Genomic DNA, 26,652 nt, shown 5'->3' with positions numbered 1-26,652 from the left:
TTCAAGGTGAAGTTAATTTTTGAATCTGACGTTTCGTCTTTGCAGAACCATCATGAACTTAATTTTTTTAAATACGACCCTGATATCCTTAAAAGCCCTTTTATTCTGAATTCAATGATGTAGGTATAGCACTGTATGGTTTAGTTGCGGTATAAAAATTCCTATTACAAAAGGGCTTCGGTTTAATTTAATGGAATGAAACATCCTATCACGACTTATTCTCGTACCTTGCAAATATTAAAAAAATTCATACAAATCGGCCGTTTTGGAGGAGCTCGGCCACAAACACCGTGACACGAGATTTTTATATATTAGATTGTCTAAAAAAAGTATAACACCCCAAAATTATCAAAAAACAGGAGAAAGATTTTTGCCCTAAGGGGAGTAACTACATGCACAGATCAGTGCTTCGTGAAAGGCTATATTTATGGAAAGTGTATATATAAATCTCAACGGAATATCATTAAGGTATTATATTAAGATTTAAGATATTATTTCACTTGTGCACACTCTATTATTTGTAACGTCATATTGTCCTGTAATTGGTATGTTTTGTTTTTCTGTTGGGAAATAAAAGGAAATTTAATTTAATTTAATCTTCATGAATAGAAAAGTTGACATTACGCAATCTGCGCATGAGCACATTTAATTTTTACTATTTTCGATATGTTTGTCTTTATTAGAAGCATTCATAAAAGTATCTCTATAAATAAGAGAGCCAGCATTCACAATCCGCCCATGCGCACATTTGATTTTTACTGTTAGCGATATGTTAACGTTGTTAGAAGCATCTGCATCTGTAGTTCAAATTTTAAAAAATATCTGTCCAAGTGGTTTTAGTCTCTATAGGCTGATTCAATTTCGAGGGCCACCATGGGGATCTCGGAAACTGTAAGAGATAGGTAGGTTAGTTTAAATTTGGGAAAATGTTGTATTTAGATGCTTTACAAAACAAAGTTTTACAAAATTTTGGAAAGTGAAAAAATTCCGACATTGATATTTTATTTCTATTTTAATTGTTTCTAAATAAATAACTTTATTTCTTATTAAAAAAAAGAATTATATTTACATTTTTGAAATCAGAAAAAAATTAATTCTCTATCAAATGACATAAAAAGTAAAAATGGCTTCCATAAGAAAAAACTAGAATCTTGTAGAGGGAAAAAAGTGTCCATAATAATGTGTTATTTATTTTCAATATCTTTTTACATAAGTTCGGTAAAAAATAAAAACGATTTTGCTCGCGATTTTGCAAAATTTCGTTTTTTCTTCGGGATATCTCCGGAAGTAGTTGGATTTTAAGTTTCAGAAGGGCATTTTGTTAAGCACAAAAATACGCAACTTTGCCAAATTTAAACTACCTGCCTCTTACAGTTTCCGAGATCACCATGGTGGCCCTCGAATTTGAATAAGCCTGTAGAGTATAGAGAGGCCTTCAAATTTGAATCAGTCTGTATAGTAAAAATGTCAAAAAAAATTTCTATGTATGAAACAGTCGTTTATGTTACACCACGTACTCGAGAACGGCTGGATCGATTTTCATGATCTGATGAATCACTTAAAATATCGAAAAATTCGTCGCTTGTGAGCAAGAGGCGAAGCGTGCACTTTCAAACTTATTTTTACGGTTTTAATAGCCCTTGACGAGAATACAACCATTAAATAATTTTTATTTTTTGATCGAATGACACCAATACCAAGTCTGTAAGTGGTGTAGTTCCGGAACCTTTGTGACTCAGACAAGCAGACAGACAGACATCAAGGGCTAAAATTGCACTTTTTATTTTTTGAAAGTGAAAGTGCACTAAAAAACACCTCGAATAAAAAGAAAATGACTATAAAAGTAAATAAGAGAAATAACACGGAAATTACACGACCCCGATAGGTACATGTACACTCCTCGTGTTTTTACAAGCGCTCTTCTACGGGCTCGCATTTACTGCCTGCCAGCCAGCCAGCCAAAGTGAGATTAAAAGCTACCTTTTTACAAATAAATTTGCAAAATGCGCGAAAAACGGAAAAATGTCATTTTCGAAAATGCGCTAGCTATCATTTATTTTCAAAGATATCAAAAAATACAAAGTCTTAGTGATTTTTGCTCAGCTTTCTGATGGTACTAAAATAAAGTGCCCATAGAGAACAAAAAGAAAATTTGACATTTCCAGTTTTTCAATTGTTTTCAAAGATTTTTCAAAAATTTCAAAAGCGTTTTTTTAGTCATAAAAAGAAGCAACCTTACCCCCATTTCACCTACACCGTTACTGAGATGCCAATGGTGAGCCACGAATTTGAACCACCCTCTACACATAAGACGAAGCAATTAACGGATTTGACTACATTTTTTTGGGTATGCTTTTTCCGATTTAAAAAAAATTACCAACATTCCTACCCCAAGATGGCGACAAAATTCCGATTTCGACGAAACTTGATACTTGAGTATCTGTAAACATGAAAAAACCGAACCAAATTTTTTTGTTTTTCAAAAATAAAAAAAATGTCACCGCGGGAATGAAAAAATCGCTAGATTTCTAGTTATTCGGAAGAGCAAACCACACCCCATAAGAAAAACACCCCCCTCTAATATTCATTGAACTGCTAGAACGCGTAACTACGCGACCACTTTTTGGCAAGGTGAGCATATCTTAAGTGATATCGACAATCAAATACGCATAAGTACCTTTTTTTTTAAGAAAAATGTATGAAAAGATTCCTCGTGTGAGATCGAAGGGACTTCGGCGCTTTTTTGTGTGTGGCAGGTCAGTATTCTATTATCCTGTTTTGACTCCATCATCAATAAGATCTGGTCGAAGCCTCCCTTTTGTCGGTACCCGCTCCTGATGCCCTTAGGAAAAAAATGTTTCAAAACCCGCTCGTGGGTGTTGTCGCGTAACACAACTGTAAATGATAAGTAAGAGCAAATATAGAGCAGCTATCAATTCGCGAAAATCTGAAGTCTCTACGTGGCTCAGAGGCTGAGATCTCGATGGAACAGACAGACGACGGAAAATCGAGCACATAAGCGTTACCACAACTAGGTAAGCTAAAACATTCCATCACTCAGAATTCGTGCGCGTTGACAAGATCTTTCCGACGACACCAATTTGAAAACAATCGGCCCAAAAGTATAGAAGAAAATTGGAAAAAAACTGAAAAATCACCACGTTAGTATAACACGCTCGGGGATGGCGCCCAGACGTCGCCGACCCCACACCACGTGGTCCCGTCCCTAAAGTTGTTAATTACACGGCCCCGGTAGGTAGAAATGGAAGATACCCCTCAGTATACGAAGATTCGATCGAAAACTACCATGAGAATGTTATGGGCAATAGGAAAATAGTTATCCATCTTTCTTTTGCTCGTGGGTACTGCATCATACGTACCCCCCAGAACTACTGTCCTCGCCCAAAGAAACTATCAGAAAATTCTTAAAAACCGAATGCTATGGTGGGAGAACCCTGTATCGGTGGGTCTGAGGGGTATGGAATACCCTCCGGTAAAGAGAAGATCCCAAAATTAAAAATAATCAGTTCAGTTTTGTTAGTGTGGGTTAGTGGGTGTTTCAAATTCGGACGAAATTTCAAAATATGAAAGGAAAAAAATACTTTCCAAAATTCAAGAGGATTATTATTAATTTCTAAAAATTAAAATGGAAAAAAATTGTAAAATTGAAAAATTTTAAAAAATCCAAACAAAAATTCAGAACTGTTTCTCCTGGTGTAATATTCACTCTTTTACCGTTACTATAAATTACAAGTTCATTAGTGTCAATTCCAAAATATTTTTAGTTACACACTGAATTCGCGCAATGTGTATCTCCAATTTGTTTCAATAAGACTTGACCTAAATAAGCTCATTGTTAAATTTCAACTTGCACGAAATTTAAATAGTCACAGATTTTGTACTGTTGTAGGGAATTACTGTGTTCAATGACTTTCACTTTTATGCTAAAATGACCTCAGAGCTTTACCTGATCGAATTAGAAAGCTTTTGGTTGTACTGGGACCACTTTGCGTAAATATTGGGGCGGCACATGGCTCTATACGTGGACCTGTCGGATTTGTTTATGAGAAATATGTCGTGCTTTGGCTTTACTAATTATCTTGCAGATAAATCACTCAGACGCCGATTAGAAACGCCCTTTACAGACGTGCATATAACTTCTAAGTGCACAAACGTGGTAGAGAAAAAAATGCCTGAAAATTCAGGTAAACCTGAAAAAACGCCAATTTCCGAAAGCACGAATACGTTCACGAGAAAGTTTCGAGATATTCATACTAAGTTTGGTATTTATTTAGTGGAGTAGACGGTATGTGACGAGCCAAGGCTCGCGGTTGAAGGTCGCCGCAAACCGGGCACTACAAGACACGAGCAGCCCCCCTTTCCCGCCACACCCTTTCACTTCTTAGTTTAGACAGTGCGAGGACCTACTGAACGTATTCCATCACATAAACGCATAAAGCATGGGCTCATTGACTTACTCAACTGTACTTAACGTACGCTGCTCTTCTCATTTCTGGCCGTATATTAATTATTTTAAATAAATTACTTCTCGAAGAGACCATTTATTTATTCACTTCAACGGCAATTAGCCGCGCGTTTTTAATGGCTAATGATCGAAATCTCCAATTTCAAGGTGGATAATGCACATTGAAATTATGCAAATTGACTGATCTCGTATTCAAATATTTATCATGCATAATTTTGTCATTTGAATAAGGGGGACGGCCAATTTTTAACACCCCATTTTAAGAAGCGCGCGCGCGGAGGTGTAATGCGTGTATACACCAGGAAAAAAAGCTCCGTCGAGCTTTTAAACAAAGAAACTCGCGAGTCGAAATTCTTACCTCGTTTATTTGCATATTCAACACAGAAGCTTGAAATTTACAGGAAAAAAAAGCTACCTGCATTCAAATGGTTTGTTTAAAAACAGGGTCGTACTGGGAGCCTTTCCGCGCTTAAGGTTAACGTTCTGGGTAAACGTCTGGAGGACCGATAAAACAAATGTATTTGTAAAGTGTGGCAGCTCATTCACAAAATATTTAAGCCCATCATTAAGCGTCGTTCATTATTATTATTAAAAAAAACCTCTGGTATTTCACAATCCTCACGAACCGCTTATTAGAGACAAACTCGTTTCTTTCTCCTCGCGGAGGTTATTTATTTCCTAGGTTTATTAAGCGATTCAATATGTCGATGGTGTGCGTAGTATTTAAGGAAGACGCGTGTCTTTTGACGTTAAAGAACTTTTTGCAAGTTGAAAGACAAGATTATAGCAATCCGGAGGAAGTTTTCTGCCATTTGACGGGCTTTAATAGGCGTCTTGCGAGTATTTTTTTCTTGGCGAAGCGTCATGTGTCGGCCAATTATTTGATTCAAGTTATTGATCTTGCAAGTTTGTAAAATTGAATAGGAGAAATACCTTTGAAAGTTGGAACTTATGTCTTTGTTTAGTCAAATTTTACAATGTATTGTAGTTATGCTTATGGGTGACGTTATTGTTGCTAACATCCAGACTCGAGGTTTCCAGTTTCTTGCACTTTATGACCATCTCTGGAATCAAGTCTCATAGTCAAAAAACAAAGCGTAAAAGATCTCTGGAACCAATCCAACCAATAAATCAATACTAGAAAGGGGAAGCACACACATTAACTATAGCGTGCCGATTTAAGTACCGACTTCCATTTTTTGAGCTCCACTAGGCCCATCGATTTTATGAACTCGGCTTGTTTTGTGCGCAAGGATAAATTTAAGAATGGCTAAATAGGCGAATTCACGCATATCTCGCTTCGAAAGGGATTTTTATCGGTCAATTGCTTTTCACTAGTACTCGAAAGTTGTTATTATTATTATATGCAATATTGATAAAAACATTTTGTTTTTTATAATCGATTTATACGTTCGTCTGAGGGGTCCCTTGAAGTTTAGTAATAATCGACCAGTATTTTTTGCATATTTCTTAAGTTTGCAATAACTAAATATGTAAAAATATGCATATAAATGGTTAAATTCCTATTCAGGGTTGTTTCGACAGTACTGCGATTGATATTAGGTAAATAGACACACAATCCCTTAAATGATGCTAACAAAATTTATATACACGGGCTTTATTTTTTTAGATGAGTGAACGTAGTGATACAACCATTCAACCAAATTACAGGTATTTAACGAGGGTCATGTTTGAAAATTACTCCTATAAGATAAAAAGTATGTGTATGTATACATTTTATTGCCGTTTTTTAAGGGATAATATGTGTAAATTTAATACCAATCGCAATATTGGTGACCAAACACCCCTAATTTGAATTTATTCATCCAACACGGAAGTTAGAAGATTATTTCCAAAAAAATGAAGCCTACTTATGTGTATAAATTTTATTGGCGTTATTTAAGTGATGATGTGAGTAGATTTAAAACCAATCGCATTGGTATAATTAGTGTTTTAACATCCCTAAATAGTTGTCCATTCGTCCATTCATATGCATATTTTTGCATATTAATTGGTAACTTCACAAAAAATATGCAAAATCTATTGCTGGTTGGTTATTGCTAACTTCACACGGGTTCTGAGGGTTTGAGTTATCACCAATAAGAGAGCAGTATTCGTAGGGGAATTTTTCGATAGAAATTCCCCTTATGTGATGGTTTTGCCTGCCCGTGCGTTCCAGATGAAAGGGTCGCCTCAATATCTTTCTTTTCACAGTACGTGGGTGATTTAGCATTTTTATTTGGACCCGCGATTTATGAAGCTTGACAACGGCGAACATCATCAGATATATTGAGTTTCTACATTACCGGCTTGTGAAATTCTAACCACATGAACCATGCGAATTTACTTCATTCTACCAACATTCCTACCGACTTCAAGTTTATACCTGGAGATGTATCTAATTGTAATTAATTTAAACTCAAATACTGATATAGCAAATGTATATTACAGTGACTTATTTGTAATATTTTTGAGATCATTCGATTGTGACGTCAATTATTCTTTATATTCTATCCCTATCTTTTATTTTATTCCTCTAGCTTCACAGAACCAGAACAAGGATCTATTAGTCTGCTTTGTTGAGGATTACTATGGCTACTTTTCCCCTTTGCTTTATCTTTGATAGTGTATAATGTAATGTAGTGAGAATTTTTAAGTATTCTTTAGTATCTTTTTATAAAGGCAGGTACACTATGGAAGGATGCTACTGAAGAGAGAGAACCCAGAGAAATAATAGATGCTAGGAACATGCGCTGAAGCATACTTTAATATTGAAATATTTTGTCACCAAATTAATTGAATTTTGGATTTTTTAATTAACTCTGATTAGTGTATGGAGTGAAGGTCGAAGGTTCGCTCATATGTTATTGGTCTCCAGATCTCCCTCGCGACATTTTTGTTTTGCGCATTTCTTTATATTATTTTAAGTTTCCAATATATTTTTAATAATAATAATGAATTAATCATAATAGTTTAATAATAAATTTATTTATTCATCAATAGTATTTTATTTCCCATAATAAAGTAGCATTCAGTTGTTTTTATTTCAGAAAACAAATGAGTAACGAAAGACAATTGAATCTTTTCAAATATCAGTGCATTTGTTCTTAGGCTCATTTAATAGAGATTTTTTTTCTCTTTGCGATGATGTAACATGTTAGTACCCCTAATACAAGAAAATTTTTCAAAAAAAATAATTATAATCACATCAATAACATTAATCTAGATATCCTACATAAAAATAAAACAAATGAATGTGTACGTTTGTTACCATTTTATTGCTAATTTCATTTTATCTTCAAGGTTTAATAAGAAACGTACACGTTCATTTGTTTTATATTGATGTAGGATGTCTATATTAATGTTATTGATGTGATTGTAATACGTTTTTTTTAATTTTCTTGTATTAGGCTACTAACATGTTACATTGTCGAAAAGATAAAACAAATCTCTATATCAAATAAACATAATGAAAAGGTTTATTTAACTTCGTCATCTAGCACTGGTCAGGGGGCAAGGTTTAGTTTCTAATTACAAGGATTAATAAACGATCATTATGTTGCAATTTGTGGTTCAATGGTAGAGCGTTGGGCTATAAATCCGGAGGTCGGGTGTTCTAACCTGGGTTGAGGTGAATTTTTCATCTATGGCACAGATGGGAATTACCTTAGACCAGTTTCGAGCATTCTGTCGGCTACTCCGAATTAGGTTTTCCTAACTCGTAAGGCACCTCTAAAAAGCATTATGCGGGTCACTCTGTAATTGGGCGCAAGCCTGTTGAGGGCCCAAAACAAGATAGGGCTAATAAATAAATAAATACCTCAGTGTTTTCCTGCATTTGACAAACTGAAATCTAATGGAACTGGGCAAGGTCAATCAATAAATTAAGAGAGTAATTAGACATGACCTTATAAATATTTAACCAGAAAAAGTCAGCGTTGAAAGTGTGTGTTTTTAATCTGTGATCTACACTTCTTTTATGCATTGTACAGTGGACCATTCAACTTATAAACGTCTATGCGATTGTAACTACCACAGTGATATTGAGATGAACAATCAACTTAGTGGGAAGTTACATTGCTGTCCCCAATTCCTTTTTAGATGATACGATCTAAACCTATTTTCCCTAAATTTCACAAAAAAATTTAATTGGGAGGGAGGAAGGGAGGAACCAAATATTCAAAAGTTTTTTGTTTCAGTTTTTTTAGCTCTTAACCATAAAAAAGTCCCCGTCATTCAAATGCAATTTCCAAAGTATAATTTGGATCACTCTCTTTCTCTAATCTAATTAGAGTATAAAAATTTTGTGTGGAAGCTTTTGGCGCTATAAATTTTATCTTTGGAGAGCACAAGCTCTGTGGGAATTAAGTGCGCAAATTTCCATGGTAGATGGTACAAAAAAATGGAGATTATTAGGTTATAAACATTGTAGGAATTTTAGTTACATTTTAAATTTTGATAACGGCCATTTAAATAAGAATTTAATATAATTTACAAAAATTCCACAAAGTTCTAAGATGTTTTACATGACAGCTGCGGGCAACTGGAAGTTCCTAATTAATTAAAACGCTTATCTTCCGCCGTTACATTTTATGAGTTATGGCTTTACCTACCTGGTAAGTGCTAAACGGCCTTACAGAAACGTGTAATTTGATTGCATCAATTTATCCGAGGAAAAAAGTTGATATTTTAAATTTAAATTTTCCCGATTGGTTAGCTGCGTGTGTAGACATGTGTTTCAATTAATTAAAAATCGTCGATTTTGGTTAAACCGAAACTATTTCTGCTAATAGAAATTCGGGTATTTAAAGCGGTCCAGATTCGAGTTAGATAAGGAGCGAATTGTTGTTAATTTCGATATACCATTAAAAGTATTTTAATTAAACAATTTCGAGTTCTGACCGTGTTGGATTAATTAAGAGGAATATCGCTCGGTCTAAGAATGTTATAAAAAGTGGACGAATGGACAACTTTACCTATCGATTATGGAAAAATATTGACAGGTAATGGTTGTGAAATAATTGCATCGTTCGGGGCCAATAGTTCCAAAAACGTTGACCCATGAAATAAGCCTTTGTGTTTGCATAGTTAAGTCTACGGCTATACCCAACAGAAACCAGTCGTCAGATACAACATACTAGATAATAGTCGACCAATGCATTATTCGGACTTATTTTCCTTTTCGACCTCTTCCAATTAAAGGCGCTTTAACAAGCGTCTAAGCTCTTTTCATGCCGGTTAGGTAATTACACACGCAGAAGCCATATGCTACTTTTTGAATGTCGAATCATTAAACACAAAATTATGCGCAAAAAAACTAACAATGATCAATCAGGACGGCTGGAGCCGAATTAGACGAAGAGTCTTCGTTTGAAAAATGTTTATTTTGTTTAAAAGTAGTAGCGTGTATTATAAAACCGATAAAAATAGAGAAGACCGTAACAAATTAATATTTACTACGAACTTGTTCTAGAATACTAATTGTAATTAATTAAGAGCATCATTACACTGACAACATTGAGTGTGTCGAGTTGAGCTCTAAAAAAGTTTTAAAGGGTTTTCACTATTTTCATGTATATTTTGACTGTCTACATTCCTAACTGAATGCAAAAAAGGACGGTCCAAGAATCAGACCCTGAGGTACTCCCATATTACCTACAACTAGTAGGGGTGAGAATAATATTACAGAATGTTTTTTAGTACGGAAATAAAACACATAGTCAGCGTAAGACAACAAATTACTCTCCACTTTAAGATAAAGTAAAGAGGTGTAAATACAAAATTTTTCAAATATTATAAGCGAGATTGGTTTCCGATAAAGTAAGATATCAAGCAATTAACGTTATCAACAAGTCACTATGGAACCGTTTGATCCTTGCCGAAACATGTAAAATGGGGAAGTACATGCAAACATGCAACAAGTGTGGGTCACTGAGGCGAATTTGTCTAATAGCAAGGAAATACGTTTGGATATTTCTGTGACGCACAATCCACCGACCGAATGTACAGAAAAATCAAAGTCAATTTTGAATGCTAATGCGATAATGGACTCTCTTTTCCCCCCTAACAATGAAAAGATCAATCTTCTCGTGTAAGGAAACAATTAGAAAAGGTTTTTACGAAAATTCGAAAAATCCAAGAAGGTTTGCTATCTTTTGCCATTCAGGCGCAAAATCTCAATCCAACAGCGCATAAAGGAGCATACGTTGGCTTGATTCCTGCATAAGAAATTCATTCATATGTAGTCAGTGCAGGTTCCAAACCCCATTGCTAGAGTTATTGGAACTTTGATGATATAGCACCTGCCTCCTACTAGGGAACAACAAATTTCTTAAAGTCAAACGCACATTGCTCTGAAGTGGCGGGTTCAAGTTCAATGATAAACAGAAGTAAACGAAATGCATCCTGGAATTTCATTAAATCTTCTGGATCTACATAAATAACGCACAAATCAAAATAAATGGATGTCATAAATTGCAAAAATTTGAAAAATTATTAGCCCAAAAATTAATAATATCGCGTTTAAGTACTGATCTTCTTAAAGTTAATACGTTGTACTTATAACTTGTAATCTCCAATTTGTAATCAATAACACCAATTTCGTTTTTGATAAGATTACACTTTACAGCCTATACATTTATTGTTCGAGTCTTTTAATATGCTTAGGTATTATTAATATACAGTGTGGGCTTTTGAAATGACTATATTTTTTTCTATATTAAAGAGATTATCAAAAAGTAAAAAAATACAGTTTCTTTAAAAACCATAGATAATCCAAATGACTTATTTTTTTAACCACCCCCACTACCCCTTTAAGCACAACCCATACTAAGGTGAACACCTTAAATTAAAATACCCCACTCTGGAAAGCTTATTAAATACTTTTTTTTAATGTACGAGTATTATCTTCCATCTGGTTCTTTGTTTATTTTTAAAAATAGCGTATAGCATGAAACAAACAATTGTGATTATTGAAAAATGCGTCAGTAGGATTCACCCTAGGTTTTACAACAACCACATTTATCATATTATTGATATCTATATTTGTGAAAAAAAACAAAAAAACATTTGAGATAGTTTTTAAGTTCACTCTACTTTTTTTATTTTTATTTTCCAGGTATCACATGTGGGGGTATTTTAATTTAAGATTTTTATGTGGGGGTAGTTTATAAAATCAGTCATATGAATTCCCCTGATTTTTAAAGAAACAGTATTTTTATTTTTTTTTTATCTCTCTAATAAAACAAGTTGTAAATCAGCATATCTCGCAGCATATGCATGATTAAAGCGCATTTTTGGTAATACAGGTCAGTATTTTATTAGCGAAGTTTAAAATTATCGATCTCACGAGTAATTTTGGCTGCGCTAAATAATTAATTTTATTTAACTTCAATTGAGGGTACGTCTTTATTTTGTAAAACAAATCAGAAAGTAAATAATTAAGTTTTTATTCGGTTTTTATACTGGTAGCGCTATCTAACGGTAAAATTATAGCACCTTCGAAAACCATATCGAAATTATTTTCTTCAATTATCGATCTTACAATCTTACTCAAAATAGACTAGAGCCTGCACATCTACACTATAGCAGAAAGCTTTTAGTGAAAATGTGAAGTCTCTAGCTATTGTAGTTTCCGAGATCTCACCCGGACAGCCGGCCAGCCAGCCATAACGAATATAATAGCGTATTTTTTTCAAAAATAGCCACCCACACTATATTTCTTAGTGTGCTTACCTTCGATGTACGGTGTTCCATTTTCGACACTAATAGGGTATCTTCGTAATGGTTGGTGCTATTAAAGTGCAATACAGGTAGCCGTCATGTGCTCTTTCTGGATCAAACTTCAAATGGTAAAATCAAAATTTGAAACTATTCGCTCGCTTAAGGGACGAAGGCAAATCAAAAAAATGTCAATTTCAGAATGACCCTATGTTTTCTTAGTTAACAGAGATACAAAAGTTTCTTTATAATCTGCCGTTTTCAAAATAAATATACGGAGTGAGATAAAAAAAAATCAGAACTATCCTCATTTTTTTAATCGAACATTTTGTTCTAAAAAGAAAGTACATTCAAGTCTCTTTTAAAAAAATGCAATATTCGTTCAAAAAAACACAAATGAGGATTTTGAAAAATCTTAAAATCCATAAAAATTCCATGTGGAACCACTTGAATCTTATTTGAATATTATTATCCTTAGTGTGTTATATATATAGAATTTAATGTGTTATCTTTATAGATTAAAATATACATCGTGTCCCATTTAAAAATCTCAATCAACTCAGGAAGTAGCGGCATGCTCTTCCCCGATTGGCATCTTAAATGAATCGGGAATAATCTCTCACTCAGGTGAAATATGCAGACGTATGCATATAATATGTATGAGTAAATGTTCAAAAAAATGTTATAAATGTGCAGGGTCCATGTCAATATGTATTTAGAATTATTAAGGGTCAAGAGCTCAATCCGAATTACTATGCATTGCTTAGGTTTAAGTATTTAAAAAAATGAATAAAAATAAAAAATTGCCAGCGTCACTCAAAATAAAACTCGTGCGTCAATACGCATATTTTTTGCATATTTATTACGTTTCGATTTTACTCACTTCGTCTGCAAGGCTAACTTCACACGACTCAGAATGTCCTAAAGCTACTTTTTCACTCAGAAAATTATGTGAAAAAATCTAGGAAATGGCTAGAAAACATGAGAATCAATTAGAAAAATCGTCTATATTCTTCCATGGTCAAAATGCACAGGGTCCTCAAAAATCTGTAAAATTGACTTCTAACCTCGCTTCTAAGGCACAGAGGGAAAGCTTTTGAACGTTTTTCCGACTGAAACAACTCATTAATATTGTTCTCGAAGGGTAAACTACTTTAAACTTTATGTACAGGGTGACCAAATAAGAATGCGAGGTACTGTATCTGGGAAACTGTCCATCGTAGAGGATTGCGGTAAAAAAGTTATTACTAAAACGGCCACGAGAAAAACCTGGAAAATATTTTTTAAGTTTCTGGAATGGCCGTTAGGGGGCGTAACTGCAATCTGGGATCTATAAAAGTAATTTTCTGTGAATTCTGCTATATCAATCTAACAAAAAAATGTCCGGTCTTTGAAGACCTCTCTAAAAATGAAGTGGTGGGGGGTATTCAAAGGTTTCCGTAAAGAACACCCTGTATCTTCGAAACGACTCAGCCGATTTTAAGAAACTCGGGTTAATTGAAAAGAGTTATTCTTCGGCTACAAATATTATAATATATATAATATCGAGATCCGGGTTTCGCGAGCTTGTTTAGGCATCATTTAGCTACTTTTTCATGAAAAAAAAATCGAACCAATATTTATTTATTTGTAGCTGAAGAATAGCTCAGCCGTTTCGAAGATACAGGGTGTTCTTTATGGAAACCTTTGAATCCCCCCCCCCCCACCACTTCATTTTTAGAGATACAGGAAAAATTGTTCAGATTATCGTCAACTTCAAAGACCGGACATTTTTTGTTAGGTTAATATAGCGGAATTCACAAAAACATCACAAAAAAAAGTGATTCCAGATTGCAGTTACGCCCCCTAGCGGTCATTTCAGAAACTTAAAAATATTTTCCAGGTTTTGCTCGTGGCCGTTTTAGTGCCTCTACGATGGGTTATGGGTTCGTCGCCGTTTGCAAATAAATTTGACGACTTGCATTGCATCAATAAATTTCGGCCTTGTACCAGAAATACGTACTTAACGCTTAATTGTTTACGTATTCCGCGACCACGTTTTAATTTAATTAATTACGATATCTTAATCTCCGCTGTGAATAAATGAATATGTAAATCCTACATATTTGGCTAAAACAATTTCCCCATCAGGCACAAGTTAAATTACCGTCGTGAGAATATTATTGACGATTTGTAAAAATTGCCCCATGTCGTAAAGGTCGCGATTTTAATCGGTTTTGGTTTAAGTACGGCCGTTTACGTTAAAATGATGGTATTTGCGGAGGTACCCAATGCAGTTTTACAGGTAGTGTTGACCATGTACGTCCATTAAAGTATTAAAGTAACCTAAAACTAGTTGGATGCCCATTTTTACTAAAGGTGTGTGTGTGCGTATCTTGTGAGAACCTGTAGTTTTTACCTGCCGCTCTTTAACTGCTGATTATCCCATGTTGTTAGTTACAAGTACACCTGAGGAAAGAGGCGATTAACTTTTTGCTCGTTAGCCTTGTTTTATGTATGGGTATTAGGAAAGCAAATAATTCTATTTATCCATATCGTCTTTTTTTTAACAATCCACAATTTTAATTTCGTATAGGTATACGTAAATTTGTGGACATTTTTTTCGTGCGTGGAGACTACGACATGTGTTCGACAACTAAATTATATTGCCCTGCACACCACCTACAATGTAAATGGGGTTTTAATGGGAGGTTGTGATTCGAAGGTGTCTGGCATTTCCATAACCAGCAAATTAGCTGATCGAATTACCAAATAAAAATTGTAGGATACGTTTGATCAGATAATTAGGTTGACCATGATACACAAATAATGCCACGCATAAACTAATTTTGAACAGAGGGTTCGTCAACAGCTGGGGCATTAGATCATATCCAAATTTGAGGTTATGTGAAACAAATGAAGATACCTCCTTTCAACCCCCTGCATTTCGCGTTCGAAAAATTCAGCTGTTTCACGACTTATTCCAGACTCCAGAGCACTAGTAGGTTCTGCTTATTCCAACCCTGGTGAAAATAAAAAAAATGGTCGGTTTGAGAACGACCGTATTTTCTTAGTTAACAGAGATACAGAAAAATGTTTATTAATTATTACAAATTAATTTCTTTTTTTTAAATCACCCTATAAGCATACATTGCATAAACATCCTATATATAAAAAAAGCATTTTGAAATTCTCTTCTCAAAAATGTACCATTACAAGAATTAAAAAAATTTAATATCAACTCAAAAAGCTTCAAGAAAAATTCAAAAATCTATTTTTTTAATCATTTGAACATTTTGTATTTTTTTTAAATCATTTTGTGTTTTTTAATATCCTTGGTCTGCGATATTTTTGAAAAGAAGAAATCGTAATATTGTAATCAAGAAGTATTTTGCCATCCGCATTTCACTAGATTAAGTCACTGGTGTAATGTAGTAACATGCACAGCTAGAAAAAGGATTGGCTAAAGATCTATTTCTTATTATTCATCTAGATTTGTAACATTCAATAGTTTCAAAAATAGTGGATAAAATTTATCTTAAACAGGAAAGATTTTTTTTTTATTTTTTTTTACCCAACCCACTATACATTTACAAATATCCATACCTGAACCCGGATTCAGACCAGGGACCCTTAGGACCACAGTCCAGCTTTAACTGAACTGCGCCACATGGGCCGGAATTTTATAAACAATTGTTATTGATATGATATTGGGTAAAGGTTGAGCATCAGTCCTTTTTAGATTTGGTACATAGTCCTTTTTTATTTTTATTTTTTTATTTGTTTCTCGAGTAAGTGTGTAAGCTGTAGGATCAATTCGATGCAACGGTGCTTGAACCCCTACGCACCAGCTCTGCTGTCGTGGGTAATATTATTTTGTATATATGTAATTGTTTCTTTTTCGCAATGTTCTTGTAACCTATATACACTAGGTAATATAATTTAAAATAAATTATTACTATTATTTTTAAATTCTTTTCTCAAAAATATAGCATTAAAAGATTTTAAAAATTTAATATTGACACAGAAAGATTCAAGAGATATAAAATTCACAAATATTTGAAAAAATTGTTTTTATTTTTTGAATCATTTGTACCATTTTAATTTTTTTAAAATCATTCTGTATTTTTTTAAATATCACCCTTGGTGTTCTATATTTTTGAAAAAAAGATTTTAGTATCTATACTATCTTTTTAAATTAAAATATTATACAGGGTGTTCCATTTACAAAAATTATGTTAGGTCCGATACTTTTTTTACTTGACTCCGCTTATTTTGAAAGCCGCACATTATTCAACAATCATGACACTTTTGTATGAAACATTTTTCTGTAACTAAGAAAATATGGGGTTATTCTGAAATTGAGAATTTTTTATTTTCCGAAGAAGGTATATCTTAAGCCAGCGAATATTTTCAAATTTTAATCTACCATTTTAAGTTTGACCCAAAAAGAGCACTGATGCCTATATTATTATTGTTTATAGCACTAACAATTACGGAGAGCCTGCCTATTTCTAAGAAATTTTATCAAGTGTATTGCATTGCGGAAAATTAACTACCAGACGACCGACAACTAAAAAACGTCAAAAACTCTGTAAAGATTAACAAAGAAGATATTAGTATTAAGTAGAATACTAGTGCAAAGAGTAGTTCAAGATAGATTGATTATAACAAAAATAGAAAAACACAATATACGATTTAGACCTTCCGATGCTGAAATTAAGCATTACACTTAGACACTTAGAGCAGATGCTTCGGACATCCGACAAAATAGGGGGGGAAAAATGTTGAAAACGTACCGAAAAGAGGGGTCTATGAGAACAAAAAAATGGGAATCCTAAAAATCACAATTTAAAAAGTAAAGAGTACCCAATTTCAAAATCACGGTAGAATAAATTACGGCGAATTAAAATAAATCATTTTTGATAAGAAACCCACTCAAAACATTTAAAAAAATGAAACCATTTTTAATAAAACAATGTAGTTTTAAGAACGTAGTAACCTGTACCTTCGACATCTAGCGTGATATGGAAATTCTGATAACAGATTCAGATTCTCCGAAAAAAAAGTGCCCATAGGACTAATCGTTAGAGCTAGGGAAAATGAAAACGAAATTTTAAGCATTTCAGTGGTTCCAGATATTTTCAAAGATTTTTCAAAAATTTCAAAAGCGTTTATTTAGTTAAAAAAGGGAAACTTTGCCCCCATTTAACCTAGGTACACTATATCTCACCGTCACGGAGATCCTAATGGTGAGCCACGAATTTGAACCATCCTGTACATACACAAGTCGCACCATTTGATGTGTGGGACGGTAATGGAGAATGCAGAATGATTACTTAACTCCCGATTTGAAAAAAATTGTATACTTTGTATAACTCAAAAATGCCATCGGGTTTACCAAGAAAAACTAAGCAACTTATTTCTAATCTTATTCGTTATTTTGAACGAGAAAGAGAAAATGGTGGTCCACTTTTACCAGTCGCAGCAATAAGAGAGGTGAGTGGTTACTTTAGTAATATAAGAATTCGTATACGTAACAAGTTGTATTACACAGAGGGTAGAAGATGCATTAAAGCCAGCGAACAGTGACTTCTATTCCACAAATTTCTAAATCGGACAAACTAGTCCTAAAAAACAAAGCAATGCAATAAACCTGTTAGCGATGTTGATGGTTTCACACAAGCAGCGAAAAGTCCGTCGTTTTACATGAAAGTACGGTGACTCTGCTCGTGAGTATGGGGTAAGTCAAGATTGCAGTCGCTCCTCGACTTCTGCTACTTGCGGGCATTATTATTACGACAAAACAATTAAGTCGATTTTTTTCCCTTGACGTCCAAATAATAATGTGCACCTTGTTAGTAAAAGATCGCGACATGGACAATTGTCGAAACATTTTTTTAGTAATTGGTTAATACAAGTCGTTGATGTAATGGGTATCCTACCCAGAATGCCGCACTGTCTGCATATACGTCTTCTCTTCCATTGATTGCATGATGCTATGTAAACATACTTCGTGATGACGTCATAATACACCGATGACGTGCGCGCAAACGAAAGAAAATCCTACTGTACCAAGATTTTTTTTAAAATTTGGAATGGATCAATATTTCCTCGCCAGTAATGTGTCATTTTCCTGACTTTTATGTAAATAACTATTACTTGTTTAAAAGTGCAGTGGGCCACACAGTCAGCCAAATTGTGTAATGCCATCAGTTTGATATTTAATTCAATTTTTGATTCACTCTAAAGTCGAAACGAACAAAAATGTATACCTACGATTGGTTGCGCATTGAATCGAAGAATTGCAATTTAAAAACTATACTAAGCACACGTTAAAGCATTTTATACATTGCACCTTACAAAATCATTAAATCTAAGAAATAAAATTAAAAGAAAAACCTAAGGACCCTGCAAGTGAATCTGAGTTTTGCCTTGCATGACAGGATTTCAATTAACTACACGCCACATTTTTCTACCATACTTGATACTGTATAGAACAAATTAATTTAGCTCAAATTACCATTGCAAAAAAAAGGGAAATGTGCAACGAAATGTAGTTTTAATGGCGCATTGCATACCATTAGACTTTGGGGCAATTAAATTAATTATACATACCAACTACAGGTGCAAAAATACGCAAATCTCGAACGGAAGAAGTGGTGTCTCCTTAAATGTATAACCGAATAGTTCGGCAATAAAAAGTGGCATTTCAGAATGTAAATTAGGAATTATTGCCTTAACGAATGTTAGAAAAATTTTTCAGGACCAACCCACATTCATTGTGAATTTCAAACAAAGAAACTTAAGCTGGTGTAACTGGCGAGGTGCTTTTATTGCCGAGTTTCAGTAATAAGCGAAGAGTATGAAAACTGGTTAATGTAATTGAGTTCTTATCGAATTCGCTTCGCCATTCTCGGCGCATCGAAAGAAACACCGGTCGTAAAATATTAATTAGAAAATTTTTAGTAATGTACACAACGAAGGCATAAGCTACTCACCAAAAACGGGACTGTGATCTGCTCTTGCGACATTTTTGTTAGTGGTGTAATTCCCGCCAGACTTTTCCTGAAACATAAAAAGGATCTTGTTGAATGCCATCTTTAATACTAATTAGATGAGCGTAGGTGTAATCTTTTGCATTGCGCCACACCAAAAGGCAAAAAATAAAGGCAAAGTAATTTTTTAAAAGTCCATTTTAGATAGAGGTCGTTTAAAGAAGTATGGGTACTTAATGCAAATTGTTTCATTAAAATAGAAATAAATTTTCCCTAAGTGTTAATAAATACGAAATTTAATTACGTGGACACTCTTCACGAAATTTATGAAGTACTGTAAGTGAGCATTATTCCTACTGCAATGTGCAAATAATCCCGCTTGAATCACCTACTTTGCACAAAATAAGAAGCCCCTTTGAACAAATATAAAAAACGGATAATGGTAATTGCGTCTTAAATATGTAAGGTGTCGAAGCGTAACGAGCGCAAATAGAAAAACAACAGGCAATGATAAAAAATGAATTAGGTATACTTTCCGCTGGTAAGCAGGGGACACGGTAACGGTAGACTTAAGGTTTCCGGTTTTCCAACTTTGAGAAAATTTAGAAATGAAAATTCATGAACGCGTGTAAGTCGAGTGAACCTTGACAGATTTATACCTAATGTTGGCGAATTGTTCAAAATTTGCATCGCATTACGTCAAAAACTAACTTGGAACGGTTTCTCAGAAAAAAAAAGTGCAAGATACCATCAAAAGTCTAAAATTCGTATTCGAATGCACGCCCCCGCAAACTGTCTTTATTACAGGCAGTAATTGCCATTAGAATACGGAACAGGAACCACAATGCGTCTCCGAAATTTTTAGGGCTATCAAAAAAGTTTCTAATATAGACGTCATGTGCTCTTTTTTGGCCAAACTTAAAATGGCACGATGGACATCTGAAAATATTCGCTCGCTTAAGAGATACGAGGGGAAATAAAAAAAATTGTTAATTTCAGATTGACCCCATATTTACTTGCTGAATGCCGTTTTCAAGTATACGATGTCAGTTAAAAAAGTTACCGCACCTAACATCATTTTTTAAATAAAACACCTTGTATATATTCATCTAAAAAGATAGCATATTAAATTCTCATTTTAAAAATATAACACAATAGGGATGATTCAATTCAAAAAGATTAAAAAAGTTTTAAGTTCTAATGATTTAAAAAATACAATTTTTTTTTAAATTTTTTTAAAATTCTTGAATCTTTTTGAACCAATATTGAATTTTTTTAATTTTTTTTTTGTTATATTTTTAGAAAGAGAATGTAATATGCTATCTTTTTAGAATAAAATATATAGGGTGTTCCTCTACAAAAATTAGGTTAGGTCCTATAACTTTTTTATCTGACCCCGTATACTTATTTTGAAAACGGAAGATTATTCAACAATCATTATAAAGAAATTTTTATAATAAACATTTTTCTGTATATCTTTTAACTAAGAAAATATAAGGTCATTCTGAAAGTGAAATTTTCAAATTTTGATTTTACCATTTTAAGTTTGATCCCAAAAGAGCATATTAGATAATATTACTTTGATGGCACTAACAATTACCGAGATAACTTATAAAAGTATCGAAAATGAGACACCCTGTAACTATATACACCTGCAACGAGCAATTGCGATGTTATTTTGCTTCTAATCAGAAACTTTTCGCTCTATCGTTATTTTGCTCTATTCCGTTCTCTTTTCGGAGCATATGAGTTATGAGAATTACTGTAATGTATATATAATATATAGAACTAATGTGCACATACCTATACGTCGGATTTTTGAAAATTGAAATTTTTGCCTCATCGTCATTTTTGGGGGTAGGTATTTTTTCCAACAAAATTTATCTATGGGCGCAAATACAACTATTAAGATATTTTGAATAAAGAGGAGAAAACCGAGGAGAAAACTAACCAACAATCTGAAGTGCTCTCAATAAAAACAGCCGATTTTTTGGGTGTGAGTAGAATATTCGGAGCGTTCAAGCCAAATTGGAGGTGTAGTATAGAATTTTTTTAATGAATAAGGTTCCAATTTCGATTTTCAGGAGGTTTTCAAAGGACCCCGAATATGGCCATGAAATTCCCAAAATAATATCCAAGGATATACAAGGTGTAACAATTAAGTATGAGAGAGACCAACCAACAAGCGCTTTTTCTAAATAAACTGAAGCTCCAAAATGTGTTGTAATACATCTCCAATTGAGACATTTTATAAGAATATATCTAACATTTCTACCATCAAATGGGGCAATCCTAAAAAGGAACGCGAAAAAAATCTGATCTTGACGAAGTTTGGTACCTATCTACTTACTTTTCACCCCTCCGTTTGCTGGGGTCCTATTTTGGTTGCAGTGTGTCTCAGTTGCTTTTAAAGACAGAGACCGCGGTTTTCGCAACCCTATGGCACTCTTTTTTGTGAAACTTTAGATACCACAAACAGAATCATTCTAGCTATGTTTTGTTTCCGCGATACAGAGTGAAACGAAAAGTTCGACTTTTTGGGATGTTAGCATATCTTACTACCGACATATACCCATATGTAAGATAGAAAAAGGGTGCTGTCCATTATAGATAATTTTACGTAGAATCTAGTGGCGTAGAAATAAAATTATAAAATTTGACCCAAAGTTGGTATTTTTAAATGCAACACTGTATATTTTAGATTTTACCTTTCTTCTAGATATAACATTCCAAAAAATCAAACTTTTCGTTTTCATCATGTAGGTATCTCAGAAACAAATGCAGCTAGATTCATTCTGTTGGTGGTATTAAGTTTCACGAAAAAGTGGCACAGGGTCGCGAAAACTGCATCTTTAAAAACAGCTGAGATGCATTGCACTCTGAACCAAAATAGTACACGGTACACATAAAAACTTATTGAAATAATAGCAAACTAACCCATCAGTAATCATTGCCAAATGGCCTACCAACCATCATATGGAAAAAATAAGGGGCGTGTTAGAAAAACCCTGGAACTCGTAGTGCGCATTTTTTGAACAAAAACTATTTATACAGGTGCCTCATCTAACACTAACCAATACCTATACAATATTATTTTAAATACAACACCCTGTAGAGTGTAGGAATACTATTGAAATGCTTCAACTGTTTCAGATACATTAATTGTTTGGGATTTATTGCAAAAATTAGTATAAAAAAAAGAAACGTTGGATTTAAAACAATAATTTTGGTATTGGCCACTGTTACGTAATGCACCCTGTATAAAAATATTTAAAAAATGCGTAACTAAAAATACCAATCGACATGTCAGAGCGTTTTTTTTGTACACCCTCATTTATTTATTATCGAATTTATTCCATTTGGGTACACTGTGTCCAAGATAAAGATGTCTACCATGGGGACTTCGGAAAAATTCCCATTACGTCCGAAGATATGCCAAAAAAACCGAAATTTACCGATTTTGTTTTTATTTGTTCCTGATGTTATTTGAGCAGTGACAGAAAAATAACACACTCTCTGACTGCCTGCATTATTTGAACTCTACAAGACAGCGTTGAGAGATGGTTAATAAAATATTACAATGTGTCGTTTTCGAGAAGTAATCATCAACTTTATTGTCTTATATGGCCCGTAAAGGTACATACTGTATTGAGTAGCATTTTTACTACGAGAGTGTACACACAAAAAAAAACAAAAAATGGAAACTGTTGGTTTCAACAGGATGGCGCACCCTCACACAACACCCTAGTCGTGCGAAAATACGTATTTTCCATTTTCCAAAAAATTTGTGGCTCTTGTGCTTTTTTTGTATCTGTTCAAAATATCATCAGAAAAAAAAAATAAAAACGAAATCTGTAAATTTCGATTTTTTGGCATATCTTCGGAAGTAATCGGAATTTTCTGGTTTTCTTTAAAGCATGAAACTAACTCTTTAATTGTGCAACTTTTCTCTAACTAGACTATCTTCGTAAGTATCTTCTATGGTTTTGAGATTCAAATGATAGACATCCTAATTGGCCACAGTGTATACTTTCTGATCATGTGGTTACTGCTTTGATGGTAGGATTTTAGAAAATATGAAACACCTACACGAAACCGTTAATTCCATTCTTCAGTATTACATCTTAGGCGTTATGGCTGCTGAGACATAACCTCGGAAAAATAAAATAGAATTTTTGGGGACCCTGAAGATATTGGAAACAGAACAAAAATTTTCGGTTTGGCCCTTGTACCACGTTAGTATTCGCCGACCTGAGACAATCACTTTTTAGAAAATTACCATAGCAAAACGGTATACCCCCCCCCCCCCCCCCCCCCCCACCCCGATTGTTTGGTCGTTCCTTGTATAAAAATTTCGAATTGAATTTTGAGCTTCTGGGAATCGGTCCTGCTTGGTTGAAAACTAATTTGTTTTTTTTTTGCATACCAGTAAAGTGCTCTTTGGGGTGCTCGAAGTCCTGGGACTACTTTGATTTTTTTCTATGTTTGTATTTTGTAACTGGATTTTTTTGAGGAACTCCCAAAAAATGTTACTTAAAAAAACTGTTCAAAATATAATAGTTTAAATACTTAATGTACGTAAATTGAGGACTTCAATATCAACTTGCTGTCAATTAATTAAATCATTTTTTCGGATGTGCTAAAACGTACTAAAAAAATCTGGTTAAAAAATAAAATCGCCAAAAAAAAATCAAAGTAGGCCTAGAACTTTGAAATTTTACACGTTTACTCTACTCAGTTTGTAATTTTTTAACTCTTAAAACAATGCGCTAAAAATGAAAAATTTGGGGGGGCTAATTTCATGGGTCTCCTCCTCGGTCTGATCTGTCATGTAAAAAAAATCCTTATTGTGTTCAGTTCGCACACTTTGGACTTGTGCTACACTTACATGTTGCCCTCAAACGGGAAATATACTTAATTCATAAGGTACCTATAATCCGAGGAAACCTACAATTTTATCGTTTCTCAATGAAATTAAAAAAACATCTACTACATTTGTCTAATACGAGGTCTAATAGGTACCTATCAAAAAAAATCTCACAATGTACCGTCAACCGATAGCGTGACATTGGGGGAAGTTGACAAATAAGAAGAGAAACTGCGTTTTGTTGATTTCCCAAAATAATTGGTAGATTAATTATGTTTATGGGTACTTGAGCAGTATGATGAATAGTATAAGAAGAGCTTAAAGTTTAATTTCCGTGCATCAAAGCAATGTGTTTGGCAGTTTCCGCGACGAAATTAGTTTTGCTGAAATTTAAGCATTTTGTTTTCGCTGCACCCATCAAATAAAACCTTCACGAGTCTACAACATTTAGTCTCTCGCATGGACGGCCACAAAACCCTTGCCGGCGCTAATAAAAAAAATCTAAAATTAATCTCGAGACAGTGTGAGTGCACGAAGAATTTCTTGTCATAAATAATTGTTAAGAAAAATTTAGTGTTTAAAAATGGAGTGTCGCGAGAAATTTGTTTGTACCTCATTTTTCAACTTTCACTAAAATCTTTTACTACAATCCGAGGGGTGTGCCACTTTAAATACATGTAATTGCATCTCATTGAGTCAGAAGAAATATTTGTCATCTGTATATGATGTATAGTTCTATTTTTACTCCGTAAACTAACTCAACATGTTTTGTCTTTCATTTAGGAAACGTAACTGTCACTTTTTGCTTCCCACGAGGGTTTAAGGTGCGACAGTACACAATGAAATGTCAAACACAATTATAGTTAATAGTTATTAACATTAACGCATATTCTGGTCCTTGCACATTTTATAGTCAATTATACCGCTTTACATATATGTAGTTTTTTTTAGATTTAGGAAGCTTCTTCTGCGGCGTTTTACCCTTCATGGTATTCTATTTTTTTTTGTCCCTCTCTTGTTCTGAGCCCTCAACAGACTTGTTCCCAATTACAGAGCGTTTTAGAGGTGCCCCTGCAGAAGGTCTTAAGTTACCTATTCTATACTACTCCGGTATTTACCTTAAAAATTAGGAAAACTGCAGGAAAACCTAATTCGGAGTAGCCGGCAGAATGCTCGAAAACTGATCTAAGGAAATTCCCTCTCTGCCGCAGATGAAGAATTCTTACCTCAGCCCAGATTCGAACAGCCGACCTACCACTGCTCCATCACCCAATGCTCTACCACTGATACACATAGCCGGCATTTGAAGAGGATACTCGTACAGGGCAAGGGGAAATGAAACGTCCGGACGAGCCATATCTATTGGTGGTGTCAAAACTTTCAGTGCAAATATATGCAGAACAGGGGCGGAAAGATCGTCTAGACAAGACACATCTTGGCGATATACAAACTGAATTGTGAACATCTCGAAAATGTTGGAGGAGGTACCCACAAAGGGAAAATGCAATATTTCGGACAATTTCTCTAAGGACTTGATTCTTTTTGTATTATATCCCCCTCCCCATTAATCATCTACGAAAGTAAACATCGATCAATATAACTAACTTATAACCATTTACGGCGCCGGCCGATCGACTAATCATCGCCGGTTTTGAACATCGATACAATTTCAAGAGTTCTGGCTAGTGGGCTCTAGAGTTTCCATTAAGAATTTTCGATAGGTAGTTCTGCAAAAAATATCGTTTTATTCACGAAAAACGATTTTACCCGACTGCGGACATTTTTGATACCCGCACTAGATTCCGCAATAATCGCCTGTCTCAAGATAAGTGGACCACCCTGTATTTTTATCACAAATTTTTTATAAGATGCTTTTTATGATATCAAAAATTATAAAAAGTTTGCTACCAATATACGCACTTTAAATTTGGGGACAATGGCGTACTTCGGCTTAGTCAAGGGGGTACATATTTTTTTTAAAGGCAACTGATTTTAGTTTTCATTACACAATATTAAAGACAAAATTTCCACGTCGTATACATTATTAATCTCGTTATTAATATAGCACCGCAAAACATACATTGAGATATATGAATAAAAATCACATACTTAACAATAAAAAAAACGCAGTACTAAAAAGGCGGAAGCTGCCAAGTCTTGTTAATTAATTTAAATAATTAAAAAATGCATATTTATACCTCGATTTATACCTTCGACATTGAACTTATGTTCCCGAATTAATCTACTAGCAACCAACAAAACGCATAAAATTAAATGTTTAAAAATGGAACCAATAACAACTTTGATTACCTTTTTTTTTGTCAAAAATTTGTGCATTAAAAAAATTCTAAAATTTGTTCGTCAATCAATTACGAACTGATCAGACTGATTGCAGGAAATATAAAAGACTATACTTGTTCCAGTCATCATGGTAACAAATCTGCTTTCAACAAGATGATGCACCCGTGCACAACGACCTAATCGTGCGAGAATACCTATGGCACACATTTCCTGGAAAATGGAAAATTTGTGCGATATGTCTCTCATGGATCTCCATGCTAAATTATTGATATTTGGTGTACAATACTTTATCTGTGATCGGT

General features: G+C 34.0%; 1 protein-coding gene across 6 annotated transcripts in view; it reads right to left on the bottom strand.

The window, feature by feature from the left end:
- The window catches only part of LOC116175025 (protein pangolin, isoforms A/H/I/S), a 308,557-nt gene that overhangs the window by 278,821 nt on the left and 3,084 nt on the right, over positions 1-26,652 (bottom strand). For all 6 annotated transcript variants that reach the window (XM_031493070.1, XM_031493071.1, XM_031493065.1 and 3 more), the window contains exon 2: positions 19,186-19,252. In XM_031493070.1, coding sequence (XP_031348930.1) covers positions 19,186-19,252 — 67 coding nt within the window. The remainder of the gene's footprint in view (positions 1-19,185; positions 19,253-26,652) is intronic.

Source organism: Photinus pyralis, unplaced genomic scaffold (assembly GCF_008802855.1).
Source record: "Photinus pyralis isolate 1611_PpyrPB1 unplaced genomic scaffold, Ppyr1.3 Ppyr1.4_LG6, whole genome shotgun sequence".
Lineage (NCBI taxonomy): Eukaryota > Metazoa > Arthropoda > Insecta > Coleoptera > Lampyridae > Photinus > Photinus pyralis.
This window is presented reverse-complemented; position numbering and strand designations above follow the sequence as displayed.